The sequence below is a fragment of the Arachis duranensis genome, chromosome 6, assembly GCF_000817695.3.
Source record: "Arachis duranensis cultivar V14167 chromosome 6, aradu.V14167.gnm2.J7QH, whole genome shotgun sequence".
NCBI lineage: Eukaryota > Viridiplantae > Streptophyta > Magnoliopsida > Fabales > Fabaceae > Arachis > Arachis duranensis.
This window is the reverse complement of record NC_029777.3, coordinates 105,907,032-105,926,058: the sequence shown is the minus strand read 5'-3', so window position 1 is coordinate 105,926,058 and position 19,027 is coordinate 105,907,032. Positions and strand designations below refer to the sequence as shown.

Genomic DNA, 19,027 nt, shown 5'->3' with positions numbered 1-19,027 from the left:
TGGGTATCTATCTTCTTTCGTTTTTCTTTTCCTTTGTTTTTGGAATTTAAAAGTCTGAATTCATTGAAGACCCAACTGAAATAAAATTAAACATGTTACAAGAGTAATAAAAACCCTAAATATAGGAGGGATTAGAGAAGCATATAACGACAGAATTGCAAAAGAAAAAACAAAAAAAATACTATTACTGTAAAAATTCTCTCTATTTTCTCTCCATACATCTTATCCACTGTTCCATCGATTTTGGTTGAATGGGGGGCAATTTTATCCGCGACGGACACTCTAGAGCCCATGATCCACGTTATCCTTCATGGCAAGAGCAGGATCAACTACAAATAAGTGTAAAGAAAATCGAAAAGGAGGGTGAGGGTAAGAAATATTCAGGAGATATGTCTTTAATCCCAAGAGAGGATGACTGAATGGTAGAAAACTTGGGAGAATAGGACAATGACATGCAACAAAATAAGCCTTTTGTTTTGACAGTAAAAGGTGGGCTGAAGATAATTATCTCAAATATGGAGATAATTATTTACTCTATAAAAAAATAATCACTTATGATCATCTGTAGTCATTCTTAAAGAATGACCAAATTTTATCTATAATTTTATAAATATTCTAACATTCATATATTTTTTTCAATCCAATTTTACTTTAAATATATTAAAATTTGACAACTTAAGCGTCAAAACTTCTTACAAGTACTTCTACCATCATTTAGACGATAATATCAGAAAAATTTCTATTCCGATGAACAAGTAAAACTCTCAACTAAGGTGTTTGAACTCCACATCCAAATTTAAAGTCTAATCTAATTCTATGTAACACTTTAGAACACCAATAATTTTAGGATTTCATAAAAAATTAATAAAAAGATTTATTTGACTCGCATTTATATGATTTATACACTAAATTATTTATTGAATCGTTTCATAAATCCATTGGATTCACATATAATTTTTATATTAGAGTTTTTTAAAATGAGAAAGTTAATAAAATAATAAAATAAGAAGTTAATTATTCTTAAATTAAGATAGTAAAAAATATATTTGGTGACTTCTGTGGTAACCATGTTTTTTGATGGCTAAAGCTGACTATAATTGACTAAGACTAATAAAATTAGGACACATGGATGAAAAGAATAATTAATATATGATTAACTTTAAAGTAAACGCAGTAACCCAAAAAATATTACTATAATGGTAAAATAGTAATTACAGCTTTTAGAATCATTTTTTTAATGAATTGGACCTTGAATAAAATGGACAATAAAAAAAGAGAAATTAGAGTGAAATATTTCAAAAATATGTATCAAAATAAAAGAAAATAGTAATTGGACATCCAGTAAATTAAATGGTTAGAATGTGGTATAAAAAAAAGGAATTTATGCAAAATAAAGTAATAAGCATTGTATCCACTGTACTGCACAAAAATAAAAGTAAAATATTGTAACACCTAATGCTTAAGGTTCCATGTAAACAACAATGTATTAGAATTAATATTCATGGTGTAGTCAAAAGAATTTAAATTAAAAGGTTTGAGTATTCAGATATTAGGAATTATAATAAATTAAATTTAAAAGTTATTAAATTAAGAATTTAAGATTTAAAATTTAAAAAGTATATATATAATTTAATAATATTTTCATATCTAAATTATTTAATTTTATTAGTAATAAAAATATTTAATTTTGTGAAATTGGTTAGTTTCTCTATTAATGATCTTTGTTCAAAATATACTTATATAACATGTTAATCACTAAATATCCTTTATTTAAAGGGCTATGTTACACATCCAAATATTTTTTCATCCAAGTTTTATCTAAGTAAGTCCAACACCAACAAAAATCACTCTTATTAAAAGAGCGCCATTACACGCGCTTTATCTTCTTCTCCTCCCCGCGCTTCTTCTTCTTATTCTTTCAAATACACGCATACGTCATCTCTTTCTTCTTTCAAATTCACGTATACCTTCTCGTCCTCCTCCTTCTTCTTTTTTGCGCAGATTCTTCTTTTGTTTTTCCTCCTCCTTCTCCTCTTCTTCTTCTTTTCCTCTTTTGTTGTCGTCATCACCAACAACACCAACATTTTGCTAATGGATTATTTTTTCAATCGAATTGAATGGAATACAATTACTAAATTGAACTGAATTGAATTGAATAGACACAGGTGTTCTAAATCTGAATTGAATTGATAATCTCTAAATTGTAGAGAGAGGTGTTTCGAATTTGATTTTATATAATAAATTATATTTCGTACATTCAGTATTATACAATTGTTTCACTATGAGTACGTGCTCGGTTCATTATGCATAAAGCTGTTTGAATTTGATTTTATATAATAAATTATGTTTCGTTCATTCAGTACTATACAATTGTTTCATCATGAGTATGTGTTCGCTTCATTATGCAGAAAGCTGTTCGAATTTGAATTTCTATAATGGATAATGTTTCATTCATTTAGTACTATATAATTGTTTCACCATAATAACATCTTCGGTTCATCTCTATTCTGCACAATTCAAAACTCTTCATTCTCATCTTCTATTGCTTTTTCACCAAGGAGAGAAGGAGGAAAAAATAAAAAAAATACAGCAGCTAGCCAGCAACAACAACAAAAGAAGGAGAAAAACGTGAAAAAGAAGAAACGTGAAAAAGAAGGAGAAGAATGAGGAGGAAGAGGAATGCGAAAAAGAAGATGAAGAAGAAGACGTTCCGTGCGTAAACGAGTGAGAAGAAGAAAAAGAAGAAGCGTAGAGGAGAAGAGAAGAGAAGAAGAAAAGAAGCGTGAGGAAAGAAGAAAGTGAAAAAAGCGCGTAACTTAAAATTGCTTGGATGAACTTGGATGTGGAGAATATTTCTTAATTTTTATAAATATATATAAGTTAAAAATCATTAATATTTCTTAGTTTTACACAATAAAATTAACTAATGTACTTAAAAAAGGCAATAGAAAAATAAAATAAAAACTAAACGGTTTTGATAATTATCCTTAAAAGACAACGAGATTCTTACTAAAAAAATTTGTTAATCCTAATTGGTTTTTAATAAAAAATATTAACAGAAAGATTAATCAGTCTCATAAAAATAAATATAAAAAATTTAAAAAAAATTATTGAAGACTTCGTTATTTTTCTAATTAATCAGGAGTTGTTTAGAATTTTTTTTCCCTTGTATATTGAGAGAAAGCTCCTTTTTTTTTAGAAAAGATAGTTTTAAAGTTATTATAAAGTTTTTGTTTTTGTTTTTTTAAAGATAAAATGTTGTTAACACATTAAATTTGGAGACGGTTGAACTTAAAAGATTTGTGTTTGCAACCAATAATGGTACTAAAGTTAGTGTTTACGCTGCTGTAGGTATTGATATTTAGATTGAAAGATTTAATTATTTAAAAATATTATCGATTATAATAAATTAAATAGAATAAAGTATATTTTTTGTCCCTAAAGTTTGACAAAAATTTTAAAAATATTTTTAAGTTTTATTTTGTTTTAATTTTATTCCAAAATTTTTTTATTTGTATCAAATATACCTTTAATGACTAATTTTTTAAAAAATTTAAGGCCAATTTAACAATAATTTCATAAAAATAACCTCTCAATACAAATAAATCAAGCATAATTTTCATGCATCATTGTTAGATTAGTCTTAACTTTTTTAAAAATTTAGCCATCGAAAGGATATTTGATACAAATAAAAAAATTTTAGAATAAAATTAAAACAAAATAAAACTTAAAAATATTTTTAAAATTTTCACCAAACTTCAAAAATAAAAAATATATTTTACCCAACTAAATATAAGAGTCATTAAGTTAAAGGTTTAGAATGTAGGATTGATGATTTATGATCTACAGTAGTATATATAATTCATAATATTTTTTATATCTAAATTATTTAATTTTTTTAATAATAAAATCAATTTATCCTTTTAAATAATTTTTAAGTCTAACAATATATGAAGATTTCTCTCACATGTAATTTAATTCCGTTATTAATCTCTAAAATAAAACAATCAGTTCTATAATATATCAAAGTAGATATAACTTTTTTATCATTTAAAAATTTTGTTAGTTATAACAATCTTTTTCTTTTATTTTAATTGTTTTCATAGCATATATGAAATGTAAGTAATATATTGTAGATAAAGAAATAAAGGAGTCATGTTATGATTAGCATTTACAATAGTTGATTTAATTATATAAATTGGGTTCACTAATTGAAAAAGAGGGTTTATATTTAACTACAAAGATTAAAATTTATTTTGGTCAAAAAAAAAATGGATGCAAATAAAGGATATGTAATTCTTCTATTTATTAATTAAGTAATTTATAATTAATTGAATATTATTTGTAATAATATTAGTTTATGATTTTCAATTTCTCTCATAAAATTTAATTTCGTTACCTTTCTAGTATTTAGTACAAAATTCTTTGATTTCAAGTTACAACAATTATTTTCTTACGTCTTTTTATGGTTATTAAAACATCTATAAAATATAAGTAATGTATCATAGATTAAAAAATAATAAAATTATTCTATAGTTAGCATTTATAATAATTAACTTAATTATTTAAATTTTAAAGTTCACCAACTGAGTGAGAATTTACTCTTTTTTTTTAAAAAAAAAATGTTAAAGACTTACAATTGTATAAATCTAGTATAGATTTTTACACTTCACCATTTAAGATTTCGTTTTTACAAATATTAACAATAGTAGCAATTTTCTTCATTTTAATTTATATTTTTACTTTATTATTGATACAAATGATAATAATTATTGTTTACGATAGAATCTTGAGGATTAGACATTATAACATGAATTTTGCTAGAAAGACAATAAAAAATTTTAATAATAATATATATATAATGGGCTGATTATTTAACCCAATAAAAATAAATAATAAAAATTACTTCACATATTACTCTAAACTTAAAAACTTCTATTTAATTATTTTATATCAAATTTTAAATTTCAAAATTTTTAATTTCAAATTTTAAATTTTAACAATATGACCCTAAGCTCCAACAGCACCGTGACTTCCCCAAATTTTCATACTGGATATAATGCTGACTACTTTATTTTGCATCATCCCTTTTTTCTTTTAACCAGTTCTAACTTTTTTTTTTTTTGGTCAAGACCAGTTCTAACTATTTAATTCACTGGATCCAATTACTATTTCCTTTCACTTTGACACATTTTTTGGAATATACCATTATAATTTCAATTTTTTGTTTATTGTCCATTTCATTCGAGGCCCAATCCATCAAAAAATGGTCTAGGACGTGTAATTACCATTCTGTCATTGTGGTAATATTCCTTCACTTACCATATTTTTTTTGAAATTAATCATACAATAACTAATTTTTTCATCCATATGTCTTAGTGCTTGTTTGGTCATTATTATTATGATAAAAAAAAGATATTTTTTAATGAATTTTTTTTATCTTTTAGAGTATTTAACAAATTTCTAAGAGTAAAAGTAAAAACACTAAAAAAATAAAAAATATCTTTTTTGAGAAGCTGTAATTTATTGAGAAGCTGTAATTTACATTTTTTTTAAAAGATCCTTTTTAAAAAAAAAGATGTTTTTCATGTATTAAATAAACAAAAAAAATATATTTTTTATATCCAAACATAATTGATAGATAAAAATTTTTTTTTGCATAAGGTACCCAAACATAAAATTACTTTTACTTTTTATAAGATTTTACTAAAAAAAGATAACTTAAAAAAAGATCTTTTCTTAAAAACTCACCAAAACAAGTCCTTAGTTTTATCGGTCAGTCAACTATAGTTAGTTTTAACCTATTAACCACCACAAAACATAGTTACCACAGAACTTACCTATATATTTTGTAGAAGTTATAAAATTAATAGTAATTAGTCTCTCACTTTAGTATTTTATTAATTTTTTATTTTAAAAGATTTAATTTAAATTCTTTTTTTTAATTATCAAATTTAACATTAGCCTTATTTATACTCCTTACCAGAATTATTTTGAAATATGGTAATCTAATTTATGTGTATCATTAATTGATTATTTTACTATAGAAAAAATTTAAATAGGTAACTAGGCCATTATGACAGTTTCTAGTTTTTACAATGTGTAATGATGTTCTTCTTATGCCTTTATATAATTGTTTATATGACCTTGCACATTGCCATAATCATCACGGATGGGGCTGTCCTCACCGTATCAAGGTAAATAAAATAAGATAATTTACCTAAATAAAATAAATGGACTAAATATTTACTTAAATGTAACAATTAAAAACAGATTACTTATTTATTTTATTTTTATTTTATGTAAATCGTGAAATTTCTTTCACATTTTACAAAAATATATAAATCGTGGTATCTCTTCTGAAAAATGTAAAAAATATATAAACAGTGACACTCCTTTCATAATTTATGAATAATAAGCATGCATACATAATCTATTTTATTCCTTTCACGGTTTATGAGGATTAAAAGCTTTATATATAGAAAATTAATTGTATAGAAGAGTATCATTTTTACAATGACAAGTGAGGAAGAAAATTTTCTAATACTAGTGCATTGGTCTAAAAAAATTCATAAAAACAAGAGATACGGTGTGAAGTTCATTGACATAGAACCTTTAAGTGAATTTATCAGTATATCGAATACGTTATCAGATCTAAAGAACAACATATCGTAGAAGCTTGAAGTATTTGGGAGTAAGTGGGTGAATTCTCTCCTAACACTATAAATACACCGCTGTAACATGTGGAAGAAAAAATTATTTCGACATTAATCAAATTTTTAAAAATATATGATTCATTGACGAAAAAATTAATTCGACACACATCAAATTAAAAAAAAAATACGGTTCATTAACGAAAAAATTGGTTCATTATCGAAAAAATTAATTCGATACTAATAAAAATTTAACGTACAAATCATTATACTATAAATTATTTACAAATTACACAAAGCACACATAACATTTTAACACATAAATTAAACAAAAAAAAATAACTCCTTACTAATGAAATTTTAGCATATAAAAAACTAACATCTTGGTTGATGTTGTCGGCCACGTGAGCAACGCCGTTTAATCTATACATGCGATCTTGGTTTTCCATGACCCCACCACGCCAGAGTCTCGATGCCTCCGGATTCTCTCCCAAATGCTCTCACCTCCAACAACTCTAACACTCAACAATATAATCCGTCGTTCGGTTTTGCGGATTATGTATATATATAGCTCTTCATAAACTGTGGAAGGGGTACCACAGTTTGTGCTCACATTTTTTTCTTTGTAAACTGTGGAAGGAATACCACGTTTTATGCACACAATTTTTTCTTTGTAAATCATCGAAGGGGTATTAGCACACATTTTTTCTTTCATAAACTGTGGAAGGGATACTACAGTTTACATATTTTTGTAAAAATTGAAAGGGATTCTATGGTTTACATAGAATAAAAAATAGGGCAACTAAGTAGTCACTTTTCAATTGTTGTATTTGGGTAAATATTTGATTCATTTATTTTATTTAGGTGAATTGTCCCATAAAATATGTGGTATATTATATTTATGATGGAAAAAAATTTATAAAATTATTCAATTAAATTTATAAATTTAAATAATTTTTAAATAAATAATTTAAAATTAATGAAATTTGTTAAAAGTTTTAAAAATATTCTTAAATTTTATTTTGTTTCAATTTTGTTCTAAAAGTTTTCGATTTATATCAAATATATATTTGATGGCTGATGTTTTAAAAAATTAGGATCAATTTAGCAATAATTTCACAAGAACAGCTTTCAATATAAATAAATCATATATAGTTATTATGGATTATTATTGAATTGGTTCTAAATTTTTTAAAAATTTAATTATCAGTGATATATTTAATACAAATAAAAAGTTTTAGAGACAAAACTAAAAAAAATTAAAATTATTTTTTTAATTTTTAACAAATTTTACGAACAAAAAATTATACTTTAACCTATAAATTTTTTATTTTATTTTTTAAATAGAGTCGGATCTCATTCTTAAAGAATTTTTCGGTATTTAAAGCCCTAGGTCCATAAACTTGCAAGTAAAAAATTGTCTAAAATTAATTTTCTTTAAATAAACAAGACGTCATTTAAAATTTTAAATCTTCTTTCATATTAAAAAAATTTGACAACTACATTTTTTTTGTGCTAGCTTAGTAATAGAATTAATATTGAACTAACTTAATTAGAGAATTATACTATAAATAAAAGTATGATGTAATAATATGAGATAGATATGATATAATTAAAAATTCTATTTTCTTTTTTTTACTCTAATTCTAATTTTTTTTTAATTTTCTCTGATTATTTCTAATTCTCTTTAGTTCTTAATACAAATTCGTATCACTTAGTGACTTCGAATTTAATTCATTTTGGATAAAAATCTATGTAATTACTAATTACTATAGAAATGAATCCGAAGTGAGAACTTATTTATTCTTTTTACTCAATCCATATAAAACAAGTCGATTGAATTATTGATTAAAATTCTTGCAATATGTTGCAAATCTGTATACAAATTCAATGATATCTAGATTTAATACCAAAATCACCCCAATTAGGCAATTACAATTTCCAAGGTTGACATATTCACACATTTACTCGTTTTCTTGCTATGTTGCACCCCTTAGAGAATCAATAAGATGACGTGTTTAGTTCTGATTGGATATTTTACTGCAAAATGATGCAATTTACAATTTTTTTTCTTGAAATCAAAGGCACACGTGTCTATGGGACCTATTCAGATTTTCAGATTTTTATTTATTTTTATTTTACTTTTCTCTAGAAAAAGCGTGAGTTTTATTCTATTGAGTAATAGGTACATATATATGAACAATTTTTATATCAAACAACTATTTTATTATTTTTGTCAATAAATTATAACTTAAATAATATAATATCTCCATACTCACTTAAAAATCACAAATTCAAATGTCCTTATCTTAAAAAAAAATCTAAATTAAGCTTTTAACTTAGCTTTTGGACATAATTAACTACAAGTTATCGTGTCATCATGCATTTATGCTACCTATATTAACGCCACTTTTGGACTTGCTGATACCAATTATGATTTAGAAAAGAGAAAGAGAAAGAGAAATGGCACCCTTTCTTATTTTGCACCCAGAGAACTTTATAAGAATAATAATATAATATAATATGATATGAGATACCATATTGGATGAGCACGAGATGGCATAGTATATATATCAGCATTCACCAAACTTATGATTAGAGGATTTTGTGGACCCATGTGAACGCCACTTATGCCATGATCCCTCACCATTCACCAAAGATATACGTGTCTTGATTAAGTAAATACATTTTGTCTTACAAATAAAATAACTAAGATAATAAAATTGGGTTGCTGTAATATATAGTTATCTCATTAATCCTTTTAAGTAAGGGTCAGATAGACAAAATAAGTTGCCGGACATTAAAACCGACAAATTATTGTTGGTTTAGAAGTAATTTGTTGGTTCAGAAGTTTATCGGCTTGAAATTAGGGTATTGATATGTGGTATATGTATTTAGTATTTTTTTTACCGTATTTTTCAATCGTATTTAATAAGATAAAAATTAATTTGTAGTATATTAAAATTCTATTTAAAAAAAGTAATATTAATTAAATTATTGTATATATAAAATAAAATTTAAATTTTTAATATTTATTTAAGTAGACAAATAAATTAATTTAAATGGATTCGTATAGTTATCTAAAATAATAAGTTTAGCTTCATAAATAATACTTGTATACATGAATTCAAAATGGGTGAATCGAGAACAAATTAACATATATAGCTACCCAACTACTTTTTTTTTTTTAAACCAAATATAGAAGACTTAAATTCACAACCTCTTAATTGAGTATGAAAAAATTATGTCATTTGAGTTATTATTCATTGGTTAGTTACCTAACTACTTATTAGAATTGAGATTGATTTATTGATAATATAAGTGTATTTTAAATTTTTAATAAGTTAAAGTCAATTAAAATTTATTGGTCATCGACAAACTCTTAAATGGAGTTCAATATCACAGCAGATTAATTCTTAGCCTATCGGACTAAGAGATACCGTAAAAAACAAAAAAAAAAAAATCAATTAAAACTCACAAGCGCAGCTAAGTTAGATCATAAAGCTATGATTTAAAAAATAAATCTTACCTATATATAATAAAAGCTTATTTAACATATATATATAACAATGCCATGAAAATGAACCATCTGTATCCAATTTATATAATTTATAACTTAAATATTAATATCATACAAATTAAGAACAATAAAATAATTGAGAGCAAAGCATAATAAACCTTTATTAATTAGTCCTACATACTTATCATTTTCTTTACCCCTCACTTAGCTTGTTGTTTGCTTTAATTTCTTACTATAAGTCGCCTCACACATTATTTAGCACAAAGTGTATCCGTAGTGTCATTAACTTCAATCATTATTAACATTTTTTCTCATAAAAAATTTAAAGTAATTGACTCATACTTTTTTTGTTCACATACCTTTGTTTCATAATTTACATTTAATCTTTTATTCATTTATGTTATTTATTTTCAAAAACAAAATATCAATATATATTCGGTTACATTTTTTTACTTGATATATTTTAATTATTAATTAATCTTTTGGCTTGTTATACCAAGTATTTATATGTATTTATTTTAATTAGTCTTCATCAGATGCATGTGCTATATTTGAGGACCATATATATTGCTAGGATTGTGGTCCTTATGTACCGTTTTAATTGCCCTTTGCTACCTTAGCTTTTTAAGAAAACGATTATTCATATAATCTAAATATAAATGATGAGTAGTGCTTTGAGATTTTTCTGAGTTATCAAAATCTATCATAGAAACTTTTTATATGATCATTATTATTATTATTGTTTGTGAACGAAATTATTGGTGTTGGGACAGAAAATCAATGTATTCTTATTTATGTACGAAGAGACACCAAAATTCTGTGTGGTCCTGAGAATAATAATTGAAAACTATAATTCTGTTAATAGCATCGTTCCCGAACATGGGATAGCAGCGCAAGTTAACAAGTCCACAGTTAGTATGATCAATAATAATAATTAGGGGTCCATTTAATTTATAGCATATAGTGATTTGAGAAAAAGATGCTTGCTTTTTCGCTCCTATCACAAATAGGTGTTGTATCATATTTAGTTTAAGTTAGACACGTTTCTTTAGAAAATGACGTAAAATATAAATGAAAAAACTTTAATTAATTTGTTTTATTTTAAAAAGGTAAACATTTTTACTATTAGAAAAAATAAAATCCATTTTTGTTAGCTATCAATAAAAGAAAGAAGGACAATTTAATTTCAGCATCCTCAGTTAACACTTAACAGAACACATAAAGCAATTTTTTTTTTAAAAATTAGGAATGAGATGATGCCAGTTTTAAACATATAAAATGGAGATGCGGGGGATCGAACCCCGTGCCTCTCGCATGCAAAGCGAGCGCTCTACCATTTGAGCTACATCCCCCGACGAGCAGTTAAAGCATGTTATGGTTTATCAAAAGGTTTAATTTAGACATGTATATCGGCAGTTTAGTTTCAGCATCATTCAGAAATAAAATAAAAAAATATATATATTTTTTCGAACACCACTTTTAAACTTTAATTCTATAAATACATCTTTTTGTTTAGAGCAAGTTTGTTGTTCCCCTAACTCTATAAAAATTATAGAATTAGCTTTATCCTGACGAACTCCATTCAAATATTTTAAACCTCACATTTTTAATCAATTATCATTATCTCTAAATAGTATAAGATCTACAAATAATATATAAAATACACAAAAATACACTGACAACAAGCATGACTTTTTCAATGATTTTTTAAGAGAGTTTACTTTGCGGGAATAAAGCGAATTCTATCATTTTTATAGAGTTCGTTGAGAGTGCGACAAACTTGTTCTAAAAAAAATCGTATTTAGAGAATTAAAATTTAAAAATGGTGTTTGGAGAAATATAAAATTTTTTTATTTTATTTCTGAAAAAAAAAATCTCATTTTTTCTGTGTATTATTTATATTGATATATAGTTTGTTCAACTTATGGAGTTGCATCTATTTTAGTTGGAGAATACTCAGATAAAAATGACATTTTAAATTTTCAGATAATTAGTTAAATATAATTAATCAAATATATTAAACTATTTAATAATTTATAATTCTATTTTTGTAGGAATATGGGATCACAAGAGTATCCACCATTTTAGTTAGTGCAATATCATCAGTGCTTGTTGATTTTCAAGCGGACCGCACGTTGAAGCAGTTGCTTATGCATGTTTAATTTCATCTGAGAAGTGAGAACCACTTATATGGTTGCATAAATTATGATGAAAGGGAATAATTATTATGCTTCAATTATTACGAAAAATAATTAATAAAGTAATAATATCAGTCGTGGTTTTCTTTATCATATCTTTCAAGTCTGTATTTTTTATAAATTAGTTTAAAGTTACAAATTTATAATATTATATAACATTTCCTAATATTATATAAATTTATTAGTTTCGGATATCTCAAAATGAATTTTGATCATTAATAAATTTAAATATAATTTAATAATTTTATTAATATACTATTTAATATTTGTTCAAATGTGAAAAATGCACTAAGACTTCTTAACTAGTATAAATAAACTAAGTATTTTGTGAAACAGAAAAAATCTAAATGTTAAAAAATACAAAAAAATGTAAGATGATTGATAAAATTTATTGTTTTTAACTAATAGTTAGGCATTAATATTTAAAAATATAAGTTAAAAATAGGATAAAACATATAAACAAAGCAAACGAAAATTAATATTACATAATAGTTCTAAATACAATAACGTTACATCTATGTCCAATTTTGACAATAAAATTATATAAATCGAAACAAATTAACTCGATTTACCTTTTTTCAATGTAAATCAAATTTACTCCATCATTTATGTAAATCAAATTTACTCAATTCAATTTAGCATTGAAATACATAAATCGATATTAACTAATGGATTCGATTTACCTAAATAAAGCGTTGCATGGTGTAAATTAAAACAATTACATTCGATTTACTTCATGTGGGAAAACGTAGCTAAATTGAATCATAATAATTCGATAGATAGATAGATAGAGAGAGGGAGAGAGAGATTAATTCGATTTACTATTATACTTACGTATATAAATATGAATTAAACATGAAATCCTTATCATAGTGGGACTCACAATACCTAGTGATAATAGTTTTTTAATTCTTGTGTACTATAAAGAGTCGATTTAAAAAAAAATTAAATGCGAAATGGAATAAAATTTATTAATAAGGATCCGTTGAGTATTTTTATCAAACCTTCTATGAGTTTCATTAAGTTTTGGAATACTATAATCCAAAAATTAGGACTGCAGGCATGAAACAGGTGGAGAAGTTATTCTATAAAATTCCTATTTCTATAGTACGTGAAGGTGTGAAGTACAATTCTTTCGTCATAGACATTGACAAAGATTTGCAAGTTTTGTTCCACTGTTGTCGTCAAATTTTCGAGATAAGGACTCCTGAGATATTGGCCAAGTTCGGAGATGTGGTTTGTAATTCGGGATGATCGAACCAGAATTCTCAATCTTTAGCAACGCCAACCGTCTCTAGTTCAATACCTCTTGGTGGCTTATCATCTGTGCCTGTCATTGCACCTGAAGTAGTTTTGGTTATATCTCTATCCTTTATAGCTGATCTAAACTGCGATATTGAAGGACAAATAGTTGATACTCGACCCTTCGATGAGCTTGCTATTGCTATTGTGATGGTCGATACTCCTGTTATGATCCCAGTTTCTAGGGAGGGTGGAGCACCAGATGGTGTCGAAGATGTACTGTGGGATGATGATGATGTGGAGCCCGCCACAATTGTTGATGATAGTGATGATGATATAGCGAGGAGTATTTCAGTTGATAGTGGGGGAACCTCTAGCTAGTTTAGGAACTCAATAGTATCCCCCACACTTTTCAACTTTAGATTTGGAGGCCACGACACATCAAGGATTATCGAGAGTAGCTTCTGGATTTGGGTCCAATGATATACAGGATACAGGAGGTCTAGCTAAGTTCCAAGTTTGTCAACATTTTTAGGATAAAGAGGAGGTTGTCTTAAGCGTGAAGACTTATAGCATTTGTCGTGGGGTTGAATACAAAGTGCTAAATATATGATCATTGCAAGTACCGTGAGAAGCGTAAGGATTTTGGCAATGATTACACATAGTTGATTCAGATCACTCTTAGCCAACAAAACGGTATTTTGGAGGTAAGACGGTACAATGAACCAAATATTTGTTTGACCACGTCGATATCTAGCGATCACATGATGCTTGATTATCATATTATATTGGCTTTCATACTAACTATGATTAGAGCTACTGCTGCCATGTCGATCAAGGTACTACAAAATGCGACAGATGCACATTTTGGATTCAGACCGACTTACAGGAGGGTTTGGTTGGCTAAGCAGAAGTCCATTGCATAGATTTACAGAGATTGAAAAGAGTTGTATAATGAGTTGCCGATATGGGTACTGGGTGTGCAGATAATGATGTCAGGTAGTATTGCAGCAATGAAAACGAGCCCTGTGCGAGTTGGTGGACAAGTCGATAAGTCATCAGCTTATTTCCATTAGCTTTTTTGGACTTTTTCACCGTATATCAAGTCTTTCAAACATTGTAAGCTGTTGGTTAGTATTAATGGGACCCACTTGTACAGTAAATATGGGGTACATTGCTTGTTGCAATTGCTCAGGACGACGATTCCAACAACATTCCTATTGCATTCACACTTGTGGAGGGTGAGAATACGGAGTCGTGGTCGTTCTTTCTATCTCACATTCGGTAGCACATAACACCTCAGCCGGGTAATCTCGTTATATTGAATAGCACAACAGAATCAAGGCTGCTTTGGAGACTCCTGATGGCGGTTGGCGTCCACCTAATGCCTACTGGACATTTTGTATCCGACATGTGACGGCAAATTTCGTCCTGAGTTTTAAGGGCAAGGATGCACAGAAATTTTTAGTGAATGCTGCTTATGTCAAGACTGAGATCGAGTTTGACTACTAGTTTGACATTTTTTCGCTGAAGACCTTGCAATATGTGGCTGAGCGAACAGGATTGAATATGAGTAATGGACTCAGTATCGAGATGAAGGTGGATATTCAGGCATATGACTATTAACATCTCCGAGTGTGTAAACTCCATACTAAAAGGTGTAAGGAACCTTCTAGTTTGTTCGTTGCTAAAATTCACCTACGGAGGATTGGCCGAGTTATTTGTTCGGAAGGAGAGAGAGGTAGAGGCACAATTAGAAATCGAACAGCAATTTAGTCAGCATTTAATGAAGGCAGTAGATGCTAATTTGAAAGCTTCAAGGTGTTTCACGGTGACTTTGTATGATAGAGATAATTATGAGTTTAGTATGGTTGAGACCACTCCGACTGGTAGCTTTTCAGTTAACTCTTACAGAGTGTCCCTCAGGAACCAGACATGTGATTGTGGATATTTTTAGACACTTCATTATCTATGTCGCCATGCCTTAGCATGCTGTGCATACTCACATATGAGTTGGGCAACCTATGTTCATGAGGTGTATCACCTTAACTCGATGTTTAATGTCTATTAGATGAAATTCACACCTCCAATCCCTGAGGAATTTTATCCACCATACGATAGTCCGACAGTCATACTCGATCTTATCAAGAGACGTGCTTCTAAAGGACGTTTCAGGATTACTAGGATCCAGACTACTATAGATGAGGCTAATTCGAACAGACTCAAGAGATGTTGGTTCTTTCTAAGAACCATAACAAAATTGTTCACTAAATGAATATTAAATAATGCATGTCTTAATAAAAAAAGCCCTAAATCCAAACAAATAATCTTACAAGCAAAAAAAAAAAAATCCGACCTAAATCTAAATGGACCTAACGCAAAAAATTCTAACAGAAAATAATTAATGTAAAACATACCACATCCTCAATTATTGTTATTACTTACACTTTCGAGTTAAATTAAGGGTACCCTTAAATTAAATTTCAACTATACTATTTTCACTACTTAATATAACATTTATAACATAAATTTTAACAGGTCTTCTACTCAATACTCTAACTAACAGATATTTATAATCACTATTCTAACCACTATTTATAGTTAAAAAATTCTAATTTCTAACTAACATTTATAAACAAATATTCTAAGCGGCTTAATATTAATAACATTTGTAATTTATCTTTAAAAAAAGTATTCATTAACCATTTCATTAATACCATCAGTATTATAGACAACTTTATTCAAGCGATAGATATAATTCGGGTCATCCTTCATGTGTGCAGTTTTAAATTTTGTGGTGTTGTTGCCTAACTTTTTTTTTCTCTAGGATGCGTTTTGGTGGTGGAAAAGATTGTGAATTGTATTTCGAAACAATTCAATTCGAATTATATATATAGGTGTATTGAAAATAAATCAAAGCAATACATTTGATTTAACTACCGTGTACATTGCCTCTAAATTGAATTAAATCCATTCGATTTACTATGTGCTAGTCATTTTATTGTTTTACTATGTTAGGCATACTAAATTGAACCTATATAATTTGATTTATATATTTCTCTTAATTTTAATTTTATTAATTCGATTTATCTTGAGAAAGTGTAAATCGAAATTAATAGATTCGATTTATATAAAAACATAATCGGAACAATAATGTAACGTTATTGTATTTAGGATTATTATATAATATTAATTTTTATTTGGTTTGTTTATGTATTTTATCCCTAAAAATATGTTGTTAGATGGTTAGATTAAAAAAATTGAGCTCATGATTAAAAATAATGACAAAAAAATAAAACTACACTATAAAACTAAGAATTAGGGGTGTGCATGGTTCGGTCCGACTCGAAGATCCGACCCGGTCCCGAATACTTTAGGGACTAATTTGGTGTGATTTCATCGGGTTTAGGGTTGGGTAAGGGTCTCAAAAATAGACTCGATTATTATTTTGGGTCGGGTTTGGGCCATAGCTCGGGTCACTCGAAATCGGCCCAGTGGCCCGGTCATCGTACACAATTAATATTTTGTGTTATTAGTGATGGATGATGGTAATTATTATGTGAAATTTAAGTATTGTAAACCTTAATATTTTGTGTTATTAGTCATTATATATAAGACTATAAGTTAATATTTTATGTTTAAAATGCATAAGATTTTATACTATTGTATAATATTGTATTATTTATATTGATTTAAATATTTGGTGTTATTAGACAATATTAGTATTGATTATGGTTAAGCTTTAATTTTAGAGAATAGTTGATTTTTGTTATATTTTTTTAAGTGAATTTTACCATATCAAATAATAGTTGGAGTCTTAGAAATTTATATATTTTTACATGCTAATTTACAAAAAAGTATCAATGTAATATAATGTTAACGGCCACCCAATTTTTATCCGATATAATTATAGCTCAAAAGTGTATAAATTTTATCGAATTTAAGACCGAATTTGAATCTAACAAATAGACCCGATATATATATATGGATCTATATCATATCAAACCCGATTTGCGCACAGCCCTACTAAGAATGTCTCATTTCCAGTTGCGAAATTGATGAAGACGCAAATTTGCTAATCTCAGAAAGTGAGCAGTACAATTAGTGGAATACTGATATACCATAAACACCTGAAATTCACCCAAGAAAATAATAGAGAAAATATGAATGGAAAAAGTGTTCTCGTCTGGTCTGAGCCACCCTGTCAGTGACATAGTCCCCTACTCCCTCTACTCAAAAATTAAAACCTCTCCCTGCTCTGTCTCTCTGTCTCTCTCTCTCTCTCCCCTTCCCTTTTACTTTATCCTGCAAAGTCCACAGCAAGAGGCGTTTGGAGCCACGACAAGTGCGTCAGAACACACACACTGCTACAACACCACCCCCATCATCACACACACAAAAATCCCACTAACCACTACTACACTACCACTACTACTATATCTCACTCCCCTAAATAAATTCAAATTCATTTTACCTACACAACAATTTCAATTAACTCTTTCTTTTGAGATTTGCGCCCCGAATCACCCCTCGTTTCTTTTTCTTTTCTCTAACCAAAGGCGGCGATATTACCACCATTCACTTACTGCCCAAAAAAACCAAACCATTTTTCTCTTAATATTTATATTCATTTTTCACTCTGACACCTTCTTCTTCATTTTTCATTCTGACGCCAGTTTTCTCTTTCTTCTTCTCCTTCTGCTTCTTTTCTGTGTGCATGAATGAACACAAAACATTCAATTCGATTCAATTTCCATATTTCCGATAACAACACGTTTTTCTTTTCTTCTGTCCATCAAGTCATAATAATAACTGCTCCTCTCTCTTTCCCCAACTACCTTGTTACTCACCACCACCTTCGACCTTTTGCAATATTTTATTTTCTTTTATTCATTTTTTTTCTTATATTCGTGACCACTAGCTATAGCTGTTGGTGTATTCGTCAACATTATCATCAATGCAAAACGTGAAATACGGTCTTCGTCAAGTGTTGATGTTGCTGTGAAGAGTAAAGAGCCACAACGTGTTACTTACATGGTTCTTCTTCTTCTTCTTCTTGGTAGCTTCTTTTTGTTGTTGTTTTTTTTGTTCGTGTAGGAATCTGAGGTGTGTAATTGTCATTTTGCCTGCAATTTTTGTTTTTTAGGTGGTTGTAACGGTTTAGTTTGAAGGAGAAAGCCAAAGAGAGAGAGAAAAGAAAAGGAAAAAGAAAATGAAGTTTATGAAGTTGGGATCAAAGCCTGATGCCCTTAAAGCTGATGGAAAATCTGTCAGGTGATGAGAAAGTTTCTTCTTCTTATTCTATTTTGTTTGTTTCTTCTTCATTTCTCACTCAGCTTAATAAGCCATTGTTAATTTCTTGGTATTTTTTCATATGTGTGTGGTTTCTTTTAGATAATTTTTATTGGAAAAAA

The 19,027-nt window shown here is 27.6% G+C and overlaps 1 protein-coding gene and 1 non-coding gene across 2 annotated transcripts in view; one reads left to right on the top strand and one right to left on the bottom strand.

Annotated features, from left to right (window-relative positions):
• Positions 1–11,452: 11,452 nt before the first annotated feature.
• On the bottom strand, positions 11,453–11,525 carry TRNAA-UGC (transfer RNA alanine (anticodon UGC)). Its single transcript has one exon. It is a non-coding gene; the product is annotated as a tRNA-Ala (tRNA).
• Positions 11,526–17,640: 6,115 nt separating this feature from the next.
• LOC107495555 (BTB/POZ domain-containing protein NPY1) overlaps positions 17,641–19,027 on the top strand; it is a 6,061-nt gene continuing 4,674 nt past the window's right edge. Inside the window, exons 1-2 of the mRNA XM_016116697.3 lie at positions 17,641–18,650; positions 18,760–18,887. Coding sequence (XP_015972183.1) covers positions 18,826–18,887 — 62 coding nt within the window. The 5' untranslated portion in view covers positions 17,641–18,650; positions 18,760–18,825. The remainder of the gene's footprint in view (positions 18,651–18,759; positions 18,888–19,027) is intronic.